Source organism: Leptodactylus fuscus, chromosome 11 (genome assembly GCF_031893055.1).
Source record: "Leptodactylus fuscus isolate aLepFus1 chromosome 11, aLepFus1.hap2, whole genome shotgun sequence".
Lineage (NCBI taxonomy): Eukaryota > Metazoa > Chordata > Amphibia > Anura > Leptodactylidae > Leptodactylus > Leptodactylus fuscus.
Window position 1 is genome coordinate 43,607,205 of NC_134275.1, and position 17,781 is coordinate 43,624,985.

Below are 17,781 nucleotides of genomic sequence, written 5' to 3' on the forward strand. Positions count from 1 at the left end.
ATAGTCACTGTAATGGCACCCCCTGCAGTCAGCTAATGGTTCCGCCATAGTAGGGTAAGATAGCCCTTCTATTCTGATATTGTATTTTCTATAGGGTAAAAGATATTGACAAGGAAACCATCATCATGGCAGAGGAAGTGAGCGATGCCAATCGATAGCGCTTACCCTGTCAGACCGTGGCATATTGTCACATATCATTTTTATGCGGTCAGACTTCTGCCTGCCTGTGCGTCCACGTCGCCATAGACATGGAGGCGATCAGTGGATTTCATCGACTTGTGTCTTTAATAGGATAATATTCCTCTGCGCTCTCCATGGCGGCGGGGCTGTGTGCTACATACCTACAGACAATACCGGATTCCACACAGACGGCAGGAACAGCGCCCTGGGGACACGTTCTAGCAAATACTTTGGAAAAGCTTTTAGCTGTGCAGCTACTGAAACCTTTTAATGGGTCACAGGAAAGATACAAACAGGACTCAGACGCACGGCGAATCCTCGGTGACTTATAGGCCAATAAAACATCTGCTGCGCCTCCTCCTCCTCACCTCACACCGCCGACGTGCCTCAGTCTACATTACAGCGCTGAGATTTGATTTTTTTTTTAGTTCTCCCTGTATGGAAATTGGGGGCTCTAAAATTCTACAAATGTAACCGCTGACCATAGTGAGAAAGATGGATCTGGTTAAAGGAACACTCCATGTAAAACTGGTGCATAGGCTTAGTGGGTGGGACATGACAAGGAATCTGTTAGAAGTTTACTTTCTGGATATTCTTCTGATGGGTCTCAGAGTAATGGTCAACAATAAATCACATCAGTTTTTACTAAAAACGAAGTCCAGCGGGAAAAGGAAATGACTGGCTCCCATTGATTTAAGTGGGAGGGGGCAGGATTTTGACGTGGATTCTGCGTCAAAATCCTGACCATTTTGCCCTGTGTGAACTAGCCCTAATAATGGAGCTTCCTCGAACTGAACTACATTTACATTACAAAAATTGGCACATACCATGGATACATCTTGACAGCAGACAATCCTATATAAGAGTGGTGCTGTCCCTTTAAATCCTCATTAGTCTTAGCCCCCTTGCAGACAGCCATGGGTAAGTTCAGTATACTATTGGGGGGTTTTCCCATTCATTTCTATCGGCCCAGGCACATGACCATGTATCACACAGATCAATGTGCAGGGTGACAGTCTGGGCTGCAAAACCCATTACAGGTCCTATTCTTGTCCAGTTTTGTGGCCGTGCTTCATTGAATGAATGGGGCTGCAGAAGTATGGCTGATTACATTCAATCACGGCCATTGGCCAGCGCACAGTCGCCTACAAGGAACCTTAGTTTAGACTCCCTTTCTAGCAGTGAATTACTTGAGCAGTAATTCCGCACATCCCCTTTAAGTGGCCTTTAAAGACAGGACAAGACGCAGATTTAAAGCATTTTTATTGTTTTACTGAAAACAAAACAGGAAACGAAGACTGAATGTTGGCAATGATCTGAGGGGGAGGGGAGGGCACTTACATCTCGTGATAAAACAGGAAAAAAAAACAAAAAAAACCCGGTAGCTGCACTAATGACAATCTTAAAAAATAAATGAAATTAAAATCCAGCGACAATGGCAGGTTGTGTGGTTTATTATTTATTTTAAAAGGAAAAAATAAAAACAAAAAAAATAAAAACAGAAAATACAAAAAAAATTTATTCACACTACGCTTCTGCTAACATTTTTTTTTTATTTTTTTTCTTAAAAAAACTTCTGCTTCTGGTAATTTAACCTAAAATCAGAATTCTTTATGGTACAATTGATAGGGTATCTGTTCAGTATATAAATCGGGGGGAGGGGATATTCAGCACCTTTTAATCTCTGAAACTTCCAAACTTTTGAGTTTTTTTTTTTTTGTCGTAAAAAGATCACGTAGGAATTCATCGCATGGAAAATACAAGACGTTCCACTCGCCACTGGTAGAAATTGCTAATGGAAATGTTCAGTTTTTTTTTTTTTTTTTTTTCCGGCAGGTCCGGTCAGTTGGGTGCTGCCACCGTGTAAGGGCTTTACAGTCTATGACCAGTTACGTGAGGAGGAAACGATCGTCCAAGGTGGGCGGAGGACAACTCTTGCACGATTATCCCTTTGCAGGATGCCACGCTTAAGAGACTGGCATCGATTCCTTGGCATGGGAAGTCCTGGCCTTTCAGCCTTCAATGCTGGATAATCAATATACACAATGTCCCTTCCTAAAGGAGAAAATACTGTCTGTTTACAAGCGATGCACGAATCTGGGGAAGAGAGGACGGTGCCACAAATACAGGTAGTGTAAAGTTATGGCCGCTTGGGACCAGACTAATGTTTGGGGTAACCATTAAAAGGATTGTTTAAGATAAAGTGTCTTTAGTCCTCCCAGAAATAACGCCTCTCTTTCCCACAGGCTGAGTGTGGTATTGCAGCTCAGCCCATTTCACATAATTGAATATCCGTTGTCTCTCCTGACAAGTCTGTTTTTAGGAAATACTTATTTCTCATGAAATCATTCTAAAGCCTACTGCCTTGTGCCATTCCTCTGTTATTCCTACTGGAAATTTATGGGTGTTATAAAATCTGACACTGTCCAGTCAGTCCTGACCAAGGCTGCATCCAGTTATCAATTTATTCATAGCTTTCCAGGCAGAATAACAGAGGAACAGCAAAATGCAGAACGCTCCAGAATTATTTCATGAGGAATACACGTATTTACTAAAACAAAACACATCAGAGGATACAATACATTATTTTCAAAGGGGGGAGGGGGGTCTAGAAATTTTTAATTGATGACCTATTCTTAGATTTTTGTTTAACAGCACCAGCTGTCCATGGGAAATGTATAGTATTCAGTAGAACCTCCAATACCAGACACGGCCTACCATTGACAATGACTGTGCCCAATTCTCTACTGTGGGGTATTTAGGAGATATATATATCTATATATCTATATATATATATATCCGGACTCTGGTCAATGTCAGCTTTGGAAGAGCAGTCGATAGAATCCATTTTCTTTCACTGGTCGATCTCTACTTAGCCCGTGGTGGCGGCACAACCGGAGAAGACATACGTGCGACTTGTTTGTCAGAAGATTAATACGATGATTTCCCCGCTGAGGGGGGTAAAAATACTTTTCACTTGGTAACTCCTTGTTTGCCAGGGTCACCCTCTGGCATGGAAAGGATTCACGTTAGTCTGTGACTGCTTAGAAAATATCCAACAGAAACAAGTGAAGGAGTCCATGAGATGTCTCCTCTTCGACATCATGGTGGACCGGCATCCAGAAGACTCCGCTGTAAGTAAATTACATCCAGCTTGATTCATAGAACGGGAAGTAACCATGTCCAGGGGATCTGGGGCTCCTTCTACAGATTCACACAAAAAAAAAAAATGGAGGTGAAGGGGAGGGAAACAAAAGTAACGGTGTCCATGTCTTCTCAGCAAAGGCTGTGTGTGGTGGAACTGGTGTCTGGTAGACCATTCTCTTGTGGTGCTTCTGTAGGGGTTGCTGGCTGGCACTGGGGGGCGACTTTGATCACAGAGTGCTTGCACTTGAGGGAGCCACAGCGACAACTGAAGAGCTTGCCCTTAATATCCCAGAAACGGTCACCATAATCAAAACTGCAAGAGGAGGCATAATGGGTTAAAAGTCGGCCTCATTTACCTCACTAGTAATGAAAGAGTTAAAAAAATAAATGAATAAATATTGTTTGGAATTAGAAAAACATGGCTGCTTTATTTCTAAACAGCGCTACTCCTGTCCACCAGGCTGTGTGTGGCATAACAGCTTGGTCCCAGTCACTTCTATGGAGCTGAGCTGCAAATCCAGTCACAACCCATGGACAGGAGTGGCGCTATTGTTGGAACAAAGTAACGCTATTAAACCAAGACAACCACGTAGTAACCAATTGTAACAAACCAAATGAACGTTCATGACTGGTTGCCATGGTTCATTAAAGGCATTTTCTAGGACTATGATATTGTCTTTACCAAGAACAGCACCGTACATTGTATAGTGGCTGTGCTTGGTATTGCAGCTCAACTCTATTCATTTGAATGGGATGGAGATGCAGCACAGTCATGTGACCAATGGATGTGAAGATAAGGTGGTGCTCACTTAAGTGCTGCAAGTTCTTCAAAACAGTGGATTGGTTGGGGGCCTGTCTTTACTGATCTAATATTTGTGGTCTATCTTAAGGATAGGCCATCAATATCATAACTATACACTAAAGGTTGAATGATTAGGGTTAGGCCTAGGAGAATAATAAAAAACAAGTTGCCCATGGTACCTTATGGTCAGTGAATCAGGTTAGCCAATTCGTTCCTCTCTACACTTACAGGCTGTCTACAGAATAGATGTCTGATCACTGGGACCCTCATGATCACAACTCAGCCTGTGGCACTAAGACAGTCGTGTACAGTCAGTCCTACAGACTTTGAATAAAGGAGTAGTGTGCGAGCATGACCACTGCTCCAGTCATACAGAGACATAGTTTCTTGTGGTCTGTGAGGTCCCAGCGATCAGTCACATATACTGTAGATAGATCATACATAAAAGACATGGTAGTGCCATAGTTCATGAGCATCAATGTGGCTGCAAAGAAAAATCTGATAGAAGATAAATTGGCAAGATGCTTTCTAGCACCAGTGCCACCACTTAGACCCCTACAAATTGGCCATTGATGCCACATTCCAGCAGAATGGCACCAATATTAAATAAGAGAGTCCCTTTAAACGGATAACTCATTTACATTAAGAGATGGAGGCTTTCTAAAGCTAGCACAGGCCGTAGGCTCAAAGTCCAATTTTATAACCTCCATACTGTTATTAGTAAAGTATGTTCTCTTTAAGGAGACGTATAAAATTATAAAAATAGCACCACCCCTGGCCACAGGCTGTGTGTGGTATTGGAAGTCCATTCACTTAATTGGTTCTGAGCTGCAATTCCACAGACAGACAGGTGTGGCACTATTGCCGGAAGTAAGCGGCCATGTTTTTGTAATCCTACACAACCCCTCATTCAGATATATCTTAGTTATGCTGGGCTCCAATTAATCCATCATGGATATTGATAGGCTTTAGCCCAGCTTCTTCCTAGTTCTGATAAAATACAGCTTAATTTGCTGCATGACTTGCAAATTTGTGACTTGCAGATATGAGAACAGGATATGTGCAGTATATGTGCCAGGCTCACCCAATCTGTTCTCCTGCGTTGATCTGTCTACTGCTGAAAAAAGCTATACGGGGGAAACGCAGGTCTTGATGGGACATGAATACCCGGACAGGAAGCAGATTGGGCTCGCAGAGGTGGTTGATGAAGCGACTGATGTTGCCGTAGAATCGGGCGTCGATGCAATACACCTCACCGTCCTGTAACACAAGATATTATGAATACAGAGAAAGATGGTAAGACTAGAGACCCGGGAGAAGGGGCAGGTTGTGCTTCTTTGGCATCTCCTTGGCACTCAAGGAATGAATCCTCTTAGCACTTGCAGTCGAGACCTTATTTATTTGCTTTACAGGGATCAGATTAATCACATTATCAGTAACAGGAAGCGGCTCCTGCGAGCTGGAAGTCACATGGTATTAAATTACTTTAGTGGTGCTGGCACCGTGGCCTGCTGCTGTCAACCCAGAATGCTTTGCAAACGCCAGACGCCAAGCTACATTGATTTACTGTTAACGCCCCAACACCCGTGAAGCTTTACAATGAGATTGGGGTCATTTGTCAAGACCGCAGCCCCATGCCAGCCAGAATATGGAGATGGTGTGCACCATATTCCTTGACAGCACCGTCAGGTTTGAGGGTGAGGAGGCAGCAGAGACTGTACCATTAACTAAAAAGTAACACAAATGAGGCCACAGCCATCTGAGAAGGAGCTGTGTGTTTTCCTCATGTCCTGAGGAACCAAGTAAAAAGCGGAGGAGGAGGAGGGGGGTGCTCCTTTCTTCTCAGCAGAGAACAACCGCACAAGCCAACTTTAATTACCACTGCTAATTTCAGCCACTTCGGGACCCCGAGCAGAAAGATGCATTAAAGGAGCTGGCCATGCCTTCTGGGCACGTTCGTAATGATCTTTAATGGACGGCCGATGCCAGTGGAGCACAATTAAGGTGGCTGGTGGAAAGCGGTCAAGTGTAGAGGCTTAGAGTACATCGTACAGCACCCGCCAGTCTCCTGCATGCTCGGACCACTCAGTGGCTTTCCCAGCATGTAGACTACTATATGTGAGGAGTATAAAATGTCCTGGAAATAATGCACAAGATCAATGAGCACTGAAGATGTAAGAATGACAGCTGCATCATCTGCAATGATCACTCCCATCAGGGGTCACCTGCGACATAAGATGACTGCACTCAACAGGGTATACTCATGAAGATTGAACAGCAATGGAAGAGCCATCTGATTTATAAGGAGTCTCTTCATAAATGTCATGGCTCCTCTGCTGGGGCCGTGACCAGTAAACTGGTGTAAATGATATTAAATCTAACTTTCATAAAAGTGGCATGGGAGGTTAAAACTTTTTTGCAACTTTTAAATGCAAGATATCTGGCCCCACTCCGTGCCATTTTACAACTGGAGTCACACTTTGCAGAAAAGGTGCCAGGAGTGGATTTAGCAGAGGTATATACTTCATTCCTTGGGAAGCCATCCCTGGCTCAGACTCAAAAAAAACCCTCAGCAAAATAAGAAATCAGGAAACTCTGCAAAATATTTTTTCTGCAAACTGTTGACTTCACCTAAAAGGGACTTTTGGATTTGCTCTGCAACAACTGTAGCAAAGCATCAGCTGTGAGAAGCATTGGACCTGTCAGAGGCCATAGACAGCAAGCTGAAATCAGAAACTGAAGAGGAATTGAAAAGCAAAGCATGGAAGAGTTGCAGAACTTTTTGCAGCCTCGGGACACACTGCACATTCACTCCACATGATAAAAGCTGCTCAGAATCTCACCTTATTGTCCAAATCAAACAAATAGGTGTCATCTTCACGGACATCGGCTTCTGTATCCGAAATTAACTCTCCCACATACCTGGGACATAGGAAAAGCAGAAGAGGAGGCAGTGAGCACACTATAATAATATTGCATAAGGCAGATCACATGCGCTGTCAGGATTTACCAATGCTAAGGCTCTATTGCACACGACCCTGTGCTTTGTCAATAGGTCAGCCCCATTTTCACATCAATGATCTCTATGGCCCCCATACACAAACCCATGTAATAATATGCAGGTCTGTTTTGTGGCTGGGGCTCACTAGATGAAGTAAATGGGTACGTGAAGGCACAGGCGGCACAGAGATGGCATCCATGCCATCTGTGCCGTTTAGCCACAGACTGGGCACAGGTTGTATTCATGTAGAAACAAGAAATCATTTATATAGTGTTGCCCAAAAGTATTGGCACCCCTGCAATTCTGTCAGATAATACTCAGTTTCTTCCAGAAAATGATTACAAGCACAAACTCTTTGGTATTATTATCTTCATTTATTTTGTTTGCAATGAAAAAACACAAAAGAGAAAGTCAAATCATTGATCATTTTACACAAAACTGCAAAAATGGGCCGGACAAAAGTATTGGCCCCCTCAGCCTAATACTTGGAAGCACAACCTTTAGACACAATAACTGCGCACAACCGCTTCCGGTAACCATCAATGAGTTTCTTACAAGGCTCTGCTGGAATTTTAGACCATTCTTCTTTGGCAAACTGCTCCAGGTCCCTGAGATGTGAAGGGGGCCTTCTCCAAACTGCCATCAAGAGATCTCTTCACAGGTGTTCTGTAGGATTCAGGTCTGGACTCATTGCTGGCCACTTTACAAGTCTCCAGTGCTTTCTCTCAAACCATTTTCTAGTGCTTTTTGAAGTGTGTTTTGGGTCATTGTCCTGCTGGAAGACCCATGACCTCTGAGGGAAACCCAGCTTTCTCACGCTGGGCCCTACATTATGCTGCAAAATTTGTTGGTAGTCTTCAGACTTGATAATGCCATGCACACGGTCAAGCAGTCCAGTGCCAGAGGCAGCAAAGCAACCCCAAAACATCAGGGAACCTCCGCCATGTTTGACTGTAGGGACCGTGTTCTTTTCTTTGAAGGCCTCTTTTTTTTCCTGTAAACTCTATGTTGATGCCTTTTCCCAAAAAGCTCTACTTTTGTCTCATCTGACCAGAGAACATTCTTCCAAAACGTTTTTTTGGCTTTCTCTGGTAAGTCCCTTTTCATTCAGACTCCGCCGGATAGTACAGGTTGACACTGTTGTACCCTCGGATTGCAGGGCAGCTTGAATTCGTTTGGATGTTAGTCGAGGTTAATCTTGCGTTGAAATCTCTCGTCAATTTTTCTTTTCCGTCCACATCTAGGGAGGTTAGCCACAGTGCCATGGGCTTTAAACTTCTTGATGACACTGCACACGGTAGACAAAGGAACATTCAGGTCTTTGGAGATGGACTTGTAGCCTTGAGATTGCTCATGCTTCCTCACAATTTTGCTTCTCAAGTCCTCAGAGAGTTCTTTGGTCTTCTTTCTTTTCTCCATGCTCAATGTGGTACACACAAGAACACAGGACAGAGGTTGAGTCAACTTTAATCCATTTCAACTGGCTGCAAGTGTAATTTAGTTATTGCCACCACCTGTTAGGTGCCTCAGGTAGGTAACAGGTGCTGTTAATTACACAAATTAGAGAAGCATCACATGATTTTTGAAACAGTGCCAATACTTTTGTCCACCCCCTTTTTTTTAGGTTTGATGTGGAATTATATCCAGTTTGGCTTTTTGACAATTCTTTTTGTGGTTTTCCATTGAAGACAAATTAAATGAAGATAATAATACCAAAGAATTTGTGATTGCAATCATTTTCTGGAAGAAAATGAGTATTATCTGACAGAATTGTAGGGGTGCCAATACTTTTGGCCAACACTGTAGACCTGGAAATCCACTTTATTTTTGGTTGAGAGATTTATGGCACATCCACAGGATATAGTAAAAATACATGGATAGACATGGGATCCACCTGTGACGACCTGCCCTTAACTCTTGTGACAACCATTCCACTCCAGCAAGGAGGTAAAGGTGCAGGGGATCCATGTTCTAGACACAGGTGCAGGTCCCATATCTAGTAGATAAGCTATATAGATCAGAGATGGGAATTCCCTGTGTAACACCCCTTCTGTGCACAGCTTTGCAATGGCTGACTACATGTAACATGAGTCTAGTAGCTGCTCCTTCACCAATTTCACTGAATGTGTTTTCCATCGGGCAGAAAATTCCTTCAGTGTTTAAACAGGGCAGAAAATCCTGTCTTCAGGCAAAGCGGAGGATAAACCTTCAGCAAACCCCACCTTGTGGAGAAAGCTGGTGAGAAGCCTTACAGATGGCCATGAACAGCAAGGAGCGGGACAAGGACAGCTCTGCGATGTCATTACCCTCAATACAATAGTGCAATAATACATGGGATGGACAGATGGGCATCTCAGAACAGAGCTGTCCTGACAGACGTCCAGCAGAGACATCTTCAGTACTTAGAGTCACACAAGAAATCACAGGCCCACTTACTCGCACACAAACGTGCCCATGGGAATCTCCTGCAGCGACCGCACTCCCCAGCCCATGTTTTTGGTCCGGAACAATTGTAATCGGATTCTGTGGAGAACAAACAAGTTAAATGCACTTACAGTATTTTTATGTACCTGTACATCATATAGAGATTACATCAAGACAATCAGCCAGAGGATTGCCTGGGAATGGAACTTATCTCCTAAATACTGGACAGAGAATAAGGACCTGGTCAGGCACACTGGCAGTCCTTTACTTCTATGGGATGACAGCCAACAACTGCACACCATTAATCCCATAGAAATGAATGGTGCAGCACATGTGCCTGGCACCCCCATTCTTATGATCCCATCCTGTAGAGAGGGAATAAAGCATACTTTTGGACAAACCATCAAAGAAAATGAATAAAATATCTTGGAATAAAGACTACTCCCCCAGTTTCAAAAGGGAAGGCTAATGGGAGCCTTTTAACCATCTACCCCAAATGCAAAATTGGGGAAAGTGAGGCTAAGGCCATGACAGACTGTAACATGCCCAATACTTAACTTCTTCAGAAGATATGTAGATGCCAGAGCTATCTAGCAGAGATTTAAAGGGGTTATCCAGGAACTCTCTTTACTCACTTTCTTCCCGGGTTCTTTAAGTCTGTGCCAGACTTTAGGATTCGATGCTGGTCTGACATCAGATCATGTGATCGGAAAAAGCACTGGAGTCCTTCCTCGACGTGTTCAGTGATACTAGCGGTACTATTATATTGATCTAGTCTATCAGACTCCATAATCCATCTAACACTGAACAAGAACTCCCTAGTCAACCCCTTTAATCCTAAATAAAAACCTGTGCACACTTGGCCAATTCAATATTTGTGCATGTGTATAGGGAGGGAATATCTGGAGAAAAGATTGTTAGGTGATAGAGACTCACTTCAAACCATTCTGCACTACTCGGTTGCGACAGTTCCGCCAGCAAGAACAGGCATGGTTACATTCGAAGATAAGTGGCGGTTCCACCATGTTGAATTCTGGCAAAAGGCGCCCACTCTAAAACAGGAGAATACATGTTTTTAAGAGTCGCAAGTAAAATATCAATAAATGAAATTTCACTATGGTATTGCTTATTTATTTCAGTGGGTTTTAAGATCCTTAGGTTAGGCCATCAATATCAGACAACCAGCAGCTGACTGAAGGGCCGTTATGCTCTGGCCAGTACCACGGTCACATTATTGTTTATGGTGATGTAGGGCAGCTACCAATCTCCCATCCTAGGTTACGGACAGCAATTCCAGAAATCCCTTTAACAAGCTTCCATAAGATCCTCTAACTCAGACTTGGGCATTGTACAGCCTGTGGGTCACATCCGGTCCTCTAAGTGCCTCTGACTGGCCCGCATTGGGTCATCAAAAGTCCTTTAGCTCACTAGGATATGATAAGACTCCTTAGTGGGCAGAGCCACACAGGACAGTGTGGTTGTGTTACACATAAAGAGCTGCCGGGAATGGAGACTGATGGAAGATAAGGAGGAGAGAAGAGACAGCGTGTGTGAGCAAGAGAGGGGAACTGGGGGAAGTTAAACTGAATGCAGTTGGAGGGGGGACATTAAACTGGGGCGGCTGGAGGGAGACATTAAACTGGGGTCAACTGGCTGGAGGGGGAAATATCTGCCTCTAGTTGCCCCCAGTTTAATGTCCCCTTCCAGCTGCCCCAGTTTAACGTCCCCCTCTAGTTTCTTCTAGTTTAAACTAGGGCACGAGGAGATGGACTTAATACTGTGGGACATTTGGAGGGGAACATTATAATGTGGGGGCATATAATGTTAGGGTGACTATAGGAGCATTATACTGTATGGAGACACATGGAAAAATGGATGAAAATGGGTGGAGTCAACATATAAATGGGTGGGGCTAAATTCACAGTGGAGCATAGTTGTAATTTCTCATGTGGCACCATGGGAAAATTAATTGTCCACCTCTGCTCTAACCGCTACAGGATTTTCTTAGCAGAACTCGGTATAAGGACCTATTTCTTGCACTGCTGGCACTGCCTGTCAACCTCATCCTACATCAACAAATGTTACATACGCTAAGTCATGGTCATACATACATACCTTATCATACCAGCAACGCATGCTGAGCTGGCCGCACATACAGTTACTAGAGGAACAGTCATCTATGCACACACAGTACTAGAAAAGAAAATGGATGGTTCATGGATTATTTTCTGCAGCAGAAAGTATCTAATACAGCTGAGTTCTGAGAGTAGAGGGCTCTACCTCTAGTGACCTTACCTGAAGATGGGTGATGTTTCGGTCCACGTTGAGCGGGGAGGTCACGCAGTTCTGTGAGACGTACTTGTAATTGATGGGGCATGGTTCGGAGTCTTCACCGTTGATGCAGGATATAGGGACATTCTCATAGCCCCTGGATATGTCCCTTTAAAAAATAAATAAATAAAATTATTGCTGACTCACAGCCACAGATATGATGAAAGTTAAAGCAATAGTAGAGCGACTTACCTGTTCATTACGATCTCTTGTTTTGGCTTTTCAGAGGAGTTACTGCTCTTCTTCAAAGCTGTCCAGACTTGAGAGTTTGGGCTGCAGCACTCCAGCGGGGTTTCTCCCTCCTTGTTTTTAAGACTAACCTCAGCACCATGGGACAAGAAGAGCCTGAACCAAAAAATTACAGGTAAGTCTTTTGAGAAGACAACCCCTGCCCATCCCAAATATAAACCAGCAAAAGTCATTAACGGAGTATCAAATACATCCAGGCAGGGGCGTGACTAGGAGAGAGCAGGACGTGACTTACGTGACGCATTCAAATCTGTTTTCCCGAGCAGCAATGTGAAGAGGGGAATCTCCGTGGATGTTGACAGCTTTGAGGTCACATTTAGAGTCGAGAAGGATCTCAGCAATTTCAACGGATCCTGCAAATGCCGCCCAGTGCAAGCAGATGTTCTCCTCCTAAGATGGAAATCTAAGTTATCTGCAGCGCAAGGGTATGTTCTTCATAAAAGCCATTCATAGGATCAGTACAGGGTAAGTAATGCATGTAAATAGCGACTGCACCAGCAGAACAGTGAGCGCAGCTCTGGAGTATCAAGATGTAACTCAGGATCAGTACAGGAGAAGTAATGTAATGTATGTACACAGTGACTGCACCAGCAGAATAGTGAGTGCATCTCTGGAGTATAATACAGGATGTAACTCAGGATCAGTACAGGATAAGTAATGTAATGTATGTACACAGTAACTGCACCAATAGAATAGTGAGTGCAGCTCTGGAGTATAATACAGGATGTAACTCAGGATCAGTACAGGATAAGTAATGTAATGTATGTACACAGTGACTGCACCAGCAGAATAGTGAGTGCAGCTCTGGAGTATCAAGATGTAACTCAGGATCAGTACAGGAGAAGTAATGTATGTACACAGTGACTGCACCAGCAGAATAGTGAGTGCATCTCTGGAGTATAATACAGGATGTAACTCAGGATCAGTACAGGATAAGTAATGTAATGTATGTACACAGTGACTGTACCAGCAGAATAGTGAGTGCAGCTCTGGAGTATAATACAGGATGTAACTCAGGATCAGTACAGGATAAGTAATGTAATGTATGTACACAGTGACTGCACCAGCAGAATAGTGAGTGCAGCTCTGGAGTATAATACAGGATGTAACTCAGGATCCGTACAGGATAAGTAATGTAATGTAATGTATGCACACAGTGACTGCACCAGCAGAATAGTGAGTGCAGCTCTGGAGTATAATATAAGAGGTAACTCAGGATCAGTACAGGATAAGTAATGTAATGTATGTACACACTGACTGTACCAGCAGAATAGTGAGCGCAGCTCTGGAGTATAATACAGGATATAACTCAGGATCAGTGCAGGATAAGTAATGTAATGTATGTGTAATGTATGACTGCACCAGCAGAATAGTGTGCGCAGCTCTGGAGTATACAGGATATAATTCAGAATCATTACAGGATAGAGTAATGTATGTACACAGTGACACAAAGTGACCTAGGATAAAAGATTAGGTGACACATCTAGCCATGTATGACTAGTTTAGGACCCTGTCTTTAATGACCGCTGGCAATTCCTTGCACTGGGCGGTACCTATGGGTAACAGATGGCCTCATGCATATAACCATAAACCACATTCATTTTCCAACAATCAAAACGACCACATTAGACTCACATTATCCCGGATGTTGAGGTCAGCTCCACTGGAATGTAACAGTTTAACTAGCTCCACGTGCTTGTATTCTGTAGCCCAAATCATTGGGGTCCAGCCTCCATCATCCTAGGGGACAAGTAAAGAATGAGGCACTGTAAAAACCCACCTGTCTGCAACCCAACAATCAATGTAAACCACATTAAAGGGTTAATCTACCCAGAAGCCTTTATCAACCCCATCAACTAGATAAGTGATAAATGCTTCATGTTGCAGAAACGAGAGAAATCTGCACATAGGACTTTTCTCTCCTTGGGTTTCAATATAAAAACAGCAGACACCCAAAAGACCCCATTACAGTCTATGCGGTACGTGGAAGTGTCTGTGGGTAACCACTGTTCTGGTGGTTGGCTCTCAGTCATTCAGGTCCCCCAGCAGACGAAACGATGGAGTGCCCAGTGCAGATGTGGACCTGGCCTGACTTGTCCAGATGGGAAGTCCAGTAATACTTTTTATTTATCTGTCCTATGTCGGAATCTCTTCACAATACAACAGTCGATACATCCGCTGCATATAGTAACATAACAATGGGAGACAGTGGGGGAGGGGGGCATAATAACATCTCAGATATGCAAATGAGAAGAAAAGTGGGTGGAGGACCAATTGTCACACTGGGGGTGTGATTTTAACTCTCTCTGCAGGCAAACACTTGAAGAATAGAGAATGTCATTCTGTACAATTGATTGCGAGATAATTACGGGAAGACAAAAGGAAGTAAAAGGTAAAACCAAAAAAAACACAAACAGCAGGAGCTCTCTCGCAAGCTGTACACTAGTGGCGTCATCACTACTGCTGATACATATGGGCTAACTGAGCACCATCCCCTTAGGAGTTACCTGGCAGTTGACATCCATCTGATCGCTGGTGAGCAGGTGCTTCACCACATCATAGTGACCTTTCTTTGCAGCCAAATGCAAACATGTTGAGCCCTCAGAGTCCTAGAACCGGGCAAGGAAATAGAGGAACAGAGACTTAGAAGCCATACACAGTGATAGGGGTACAACTATAGTGGGCAACAGGGAGGAGACATAATGGCGCACACAATGTTGCAGTTATTTCACCAAACAATATACTATACGGTGATATCAGCTAAAGGAGTTTTATATATTGATGACATGACATATACTTAGGCTAGATCATCAATATGTGATTGGTGGGGGTCTGATGCTTGAGACCCCCAACAATCAGCTGCCACTCACAAACACTGCAGCTTCTAAAGCAGCTGCTCGGCCCTATTCAAGTGAATGGGGCTGTGATGTAATACCATGGACAGCCCCTATGATATTTATGGCACTCTGTCAGGTATTCAGTGTTCGATTTGGAGCTGTGGCCTCTTCAATTCCCTGTTTGGTGGGGGTTGCGTTTATCAGGCCCACTAACAATCATCTATTGTCATGGAAAATTCTTTTAAAGGAGGGACACTACAGGAATGGAATGCTATTGCACTAGGACCCTGTAGCTTCAGGCAAAACACTGACTACATAACATTTACCTTGGGGTCCAACAAGGCTCCGGCCTTTACCAGATACTTCACAGTCTCCAGGTGATTGTTCTCGGCAGACTCCATTAATGGCGTCCGCTGATCCTCAGAGCAGTTATCCAAATTTGCTCCTGCCTGCAAAAGCATCAATAAAATGTTCAAAGGAAAGTTCTTTCAGTATTGTAAATAACCTAAGACGACTGCCCTAAAATGGATACCACGTCCACGGTCCTTCTTGACTTTTTAAAGTGAATTACCACCTTTTTCATTATTTTGTTTAAAATAATTCCTTAAATCTACCTTCATAGCATTTAATCTCAGTTAAACACACTCCAAATTCCCCGAAAAGAGATAAAATTGTTACTTTTTGCAGCCACCTCTAGAGGCAGCTCATGAACTTCCAGCATAGTGTGTTAATATTGAGTTCAAAGTATGAGCAGTAAGTGCCCCCTGGTGGTAGCTATAGTGTTATCTTAAAGGGGTTTCCCAGTGTAAAATATTGTTCACCTATTATAAGGATAGGTTATCTGTATCACATTGGTGGTGGTCTGACACCAGACACCCCCACTGGTCAGCTGTTGACACAGAACAGGAAGCAGACAGTGCTGTCCTCTGTGTAATGGCCAAACCTACACCAATTCAAATGAATAGGAGCTGATCTGCAGTAACCTGGTCTGGCCACTACTCAGAGAATGGAGCTGTCTGCTCCATTTTCTGTGTATCAACTGCTGAAAACAGTCGACCCGTGGTGGTGCCAGGGGTCGTAGGACAGGATGTCAATATGTTTATCCCAGAAAACCTGTTTACCACTATGAAGGGGATCTCTATCCCACAGACAAGAGTTCTGATGCTATGAAGATGTTTTTGACCTATTTAGATTAAATACAATGTATTCATGGTCAGACATTCACATAAAATTGTTTACTCTGAATGCCTAATATTCCAAGAAGCTGGCATTAAAACAAAGATGGCACTCACTTGAACAAGCATGTGGCAGATATCAGTGTGTCCCATTTCTGCTGCAGCGTGCAAGGGTGTCCTCTTACCGTGCTGCTCCATCTTGAAGTTGGGATCAATCCCATCCACTTAAAAAAAAAAAAAAAAAAAAAAGAAGTATATATTTATAATGACAGTGGCAGTGCAGGGTATTTTCTCTTGACCTCATTAAAGTACATGGCTCTTTACCCTCCGGTCATTCACTGACCTCAGTGGTCACAGGTTGGATACCAATGACTTATTAGCAGTGACGTCATCAGTACCCCAACATGTGATTGGCTGCAGTGGTCGCCTGAGCTGCTTCACTTCTGGTCCAGCTAATAACTGATGTCAGAGGTTAGGTATGTTTTTGGGGTTTTTTTCTCTAATTTCACCCTATCCCCAAACTCCTGTGTATTCCAGTTTGTCTAGAAAACCCCTTCAAAATAATAACACATTGAATGTCTGTGGCCACCACTAGGAGGAGCTCACGATCTTACTGCATACGGCTGTAAAGTGAAGTAAATAAGCTCCCCCTAGTGGTGGCTACAGGCAGACAGAAGGTTATACACCCTGTTATATACTCTATATGCAGAAGATTTAGAGCTTTGGATCAGAAAAACATAGCTCCGATTGCTATAATATTGGAGGATTCTACTGATGGTCAAGGAGGGAGGAGGACAGACCAATAATCAGATCTTGGCTCGTACATACTTGACCAGTATGCTGGGATATGTAATTCATGACCCAAATCAGTATGGATGAATACGGACATCCAATACTTTATAAATAAGCTCATACAATGCACTGTCCTGGTTTTTTGCTCCATAAAAGTGAAGGTGTACAATAAGGCTTGCAGAGCTTTCGCCTGCCTTTGCAGCATATCACCCCCAACAGGTTAAAACACGTAAGCTAGAGAAATTCAGCGTGGCCACAAATCAGTCTACCCACATAGTGCCAGGAATAGGAGGGCACAGATAAAGGAGTCTGTTCCCCAGCTGGATTGTTGGGTCAGCCGCTGGCAGTGTTCAAAAGTAAATTCTCCGGCACATCTGAAATTCTCTTTTATTCTTGTGCTGCAGCTACAGAGACCTCATTAGCAGGCGCAGAATATTGCAGACATCAGCACATCCCTGTGTACTCGCCGGCCTAGAATAGGCAGCAGCCCACGTCTGTGTGATATGTCTGCAGCTCTGGGAATTCAGAACTTATTTTATCCAGGAGGAGGCTGGCAGAGCAACAAGCCCTTCAAGACTGCCTGCCAAAAAGGGGTACAGGCTCCCGCTGACAACCTGCAGAACGTCTGGAGACACCAGAGAGAGGGTCACACAGAGCCTTAATGCCCTACCACCTCGGCTCTAAGACTAGATCATTTATTGCTAAATTTTGCGAGACGTCTATTTATTGCAAAAAAAAGCATCTCTATTGTCTAGGAATTGCATCTCCAAGGAGGACATAAGAGAATTCTGCACTTGTCAGTCAGGATAAAATGGGAGAGGTTACTGGCAAAACGCAGGACCC

The 17,781-nt window shown here is 43.6% G+C and overlaps 1 protein-coding gene across 7 annotated transcripts in view; it reads right to left on the minus strand.

The window, feature by feature from the left end:
- Positions 1 to 1,482: 1,482 nt before the first annotated feature.
- EHMT1 (euchromatic histone lysine methyltransferase 1) overlaps positions 1,483 to 17,781 on the minus strand; it is a 69,937-nt gene continuing 53,638 nt past the window's right edge. For all 7 annotated transcript variants that reach the window (XM_075259138.1, XM_075259137.1, XM_075259135.1 and 4 more), the window contains exons 15-27: positions 16,264 to 16,370; positions 15,298 to 15,420; positions 14,642 to 14,743; positions 13,770 to 13,874; positions 12,370 to 12,524; positions 12,078 to 12,230; positions 11,850 to 11,994; positions 11,670 to 11,747; positions 10,491 to 10,606; positions 9,567 to 9,653; positions 6,973 to 7,051; positions 5,214 to 5,389; positions 1,483 to 3,640 (exon numbers count right to left, since the gene is read on the minus strand). In XM_075259138.1, the coding sequence (XP_075115239.1) occupies positions 3,457 to 3,640; positions 5,214 to 5,389; positions 6,973 to 7,051; positions 9,567 to 9,653; positions 10,491 to 10,606; positions 11,670 to 11,747; positions 11,850 to 11,994; positions 12,078 to 12,230; positions 12,370 to 12,524; positions 13,770 to 13,874; positions 14,642 to 14,743; positions 15,298 to 15,420; positions 16,264 to 16,370 (1,610 nt within the window). In that variant the 3' untranslated portion in view covers positions 1,483 to 3,456. The remainder of the gene's footprint in view (positions 3,641 to 5,213; positions 5,390 to 6,972; positions 7,052 to 9,566; positions 9,654 to 10,490; positions 10,607 to 11,669; positions 11,748 to 11,849; positions 11,995 to 12,077; positions 12,231 to 12,369; positions 12,525 to 13,769; positions 13,875 to 14,641; positions 14,744 to 15,297; positions 15,421 to 16,263; positions 16,371 to 17,781) is intronic.